At 14.2% G+C, this 1,776-nt stretch overlaps 1 protein-coding gene across 1 annotated transcript, besides 2 other annotated features; it reads left to right on the forward strand. All coding sequences in view use genetic code 6, as the record gives it.

The window, feature by feature from the left end:
* The first annotated feature begins 9 nt into the window (after positions 1-9).
* Positions 10-105: a microsatellite.
* Positions 106-814: 709 nt separating this feature from the next.
* IMG5_045070 (telomerase component p95, putative) lies at positions 815-1,440 on the forward strand (the record flags this gene model as incomplete). Its single annotated transcript, XM_004037631.1, has 1 exon — positions 815-1,440. A coding segment is annotated over one exon (621 nt), but the record flags the coding sequence as incomplete, so codon positions are not given.
* An 87-nt stretch (positions 1,441-1,527) lies between these two features.
* Positions 1,528-1,581: a microsatellite.
* The last annotated feature ends 195 nt before the right edge of the window (positions 1,582-1,776 follow it).

Consider the following 1,776-nt stretch of genomic DNA (forward strand, 5'->3'; position numbering starts at 1 on the left):
CCTAAAATAAAAATAATTAAATTATATGATTTAAAATTTACTTCAAAATAAAAATTAAATAATTTAAATAATTTGCTTAAAAAATTATATATTATTGATTTAAAAATATTTAAGTATAAGAAAAATATAAACATAGATTTTAATTTCGAAAATTTAAAGGAGATAAATTTAGAATTCAATTGTAGTGTTTAAATAAAATAAGTTAAAAAAATTTTTAAAAATTTAAGTAAAGCTAAAAATGTAGAGGAAATATGTCTTACTTTTAATGATTAAATAGAAAAATATAATAATAATAGTAATAATAATGATAATTTTAAATATCTTGATTATTTATCTTAATTGTAAAATCTTAGATTACTTTCATTTACTATTTAAAAAGCTCATTAATAAATATTTGATTCTGCTTTGAGTTTTATTTAGAATTCGATATCTATATAAAGCTTTAAATTTGTAAGTAATGCTTGTAAACATAATTAATAGGAAAATATTAATATTTATAATTTGTATTAAATTATTGATAATAAAAGTAGTTGAATGATTCAAGTTTAAATATAGTCATTTATTTTATTTCACAGGAAATAGAAATAATTAATAATAACTTTAGTTAAATATTAAATTAAAAATAAGAATAGAATAACATTTATTAAAATAATTAATTTAATTCTAATTTAATTCTACTTATTAAATTAAAATATCTATTAATAAAATTTATGAATTAAATTAACTATCTTTACTTTTAAATTCTATTGGAAGTTGCTTAAATACAAAAATTATTTTAATCAAAGTCGAAAACTTATCTCCTGAATTACAAAATAGTATTTAATTTGAGAATAGCAAAAAGGAAAATTAATAATTTTTTGAATAATTAAAATAATTAAGATATTTGGAAAATTTATCTTTGGAAATGTTTTATAATTAATAGATTTTAGATAGCTTATCTGATTTTATTAGAAATAATTAAAGTTTGAAAAATTTATAACTTGTTAAAATTGTTTAATTCAATTAATACAATTTGGATATTAAATAAATATGTGAAGCTATTTAAAATCACAAAAATATTATCTAAGTTATTTTTAGTTTTAAGAATGAACAAAACGAAATTGTTTAAAAAGAAAATGAGAGTATTTGGCAAAATGAAAAAATTTAAAAATTTTATGCTCCGATAGCTAATTGTATCTAAAATTGTTAAAATTCATTAAATGTTGTAGAGCTTTATGAAGATAAAATTAATGAAGAAGGAATATCGTTAATCCTAAAATAAGTTGAAAATAATGATAAAACAATGTACTTGAGATTTAAATCATGTTTGAATAATTAAGTAAATTAATGTTCAGAGGTATTTTAATAATAATACTATTAATGTTGTTTGAAAGGAAAAATTATTAAGACTTACTTTTATATGCCTAATTGTATTTACTCAATATATAAAAGTTGATTTTAAAAAATATGCTTTAAAGCCAAATAAAAGAAAAAAATATAATTTTTATTTTATTTTATTTAATTTTAGAAATTAAATATACTTTTAGAATTTTATTTTATTTATTTTAATTTTATTTAAGAATTATTTTTTTATTTTATTTTTTAATATTAATTTTAATTATACTATCAAATAAATAATAATAGTTTTATACACTATTTTAAATATTATTTTTTTATATTTTTTATATCAATTTTTTAAATTGTCGTAATTCAAAATTATTAAAATTTTTTGGTAACTATATTTTTTAAAATTAATAATAAATAAATATTTTATATTATTATTTTTATTATTAAGAT

Source organism: Ichthyophthirius multifiliis (genome assembly GCF_000220395.1).
Source record: "Ichthyophthirius multifiliis unplaced genomic scaffold scaff_1120509249963, whole genome shotgun sequence".
NCBI classification, from domain to species: Eukaryota; Ciliophora; class Oligohymenophorea; order Hymenostomatida; genus Ichthyophthirius; species Ichthyophthirius multifiliis.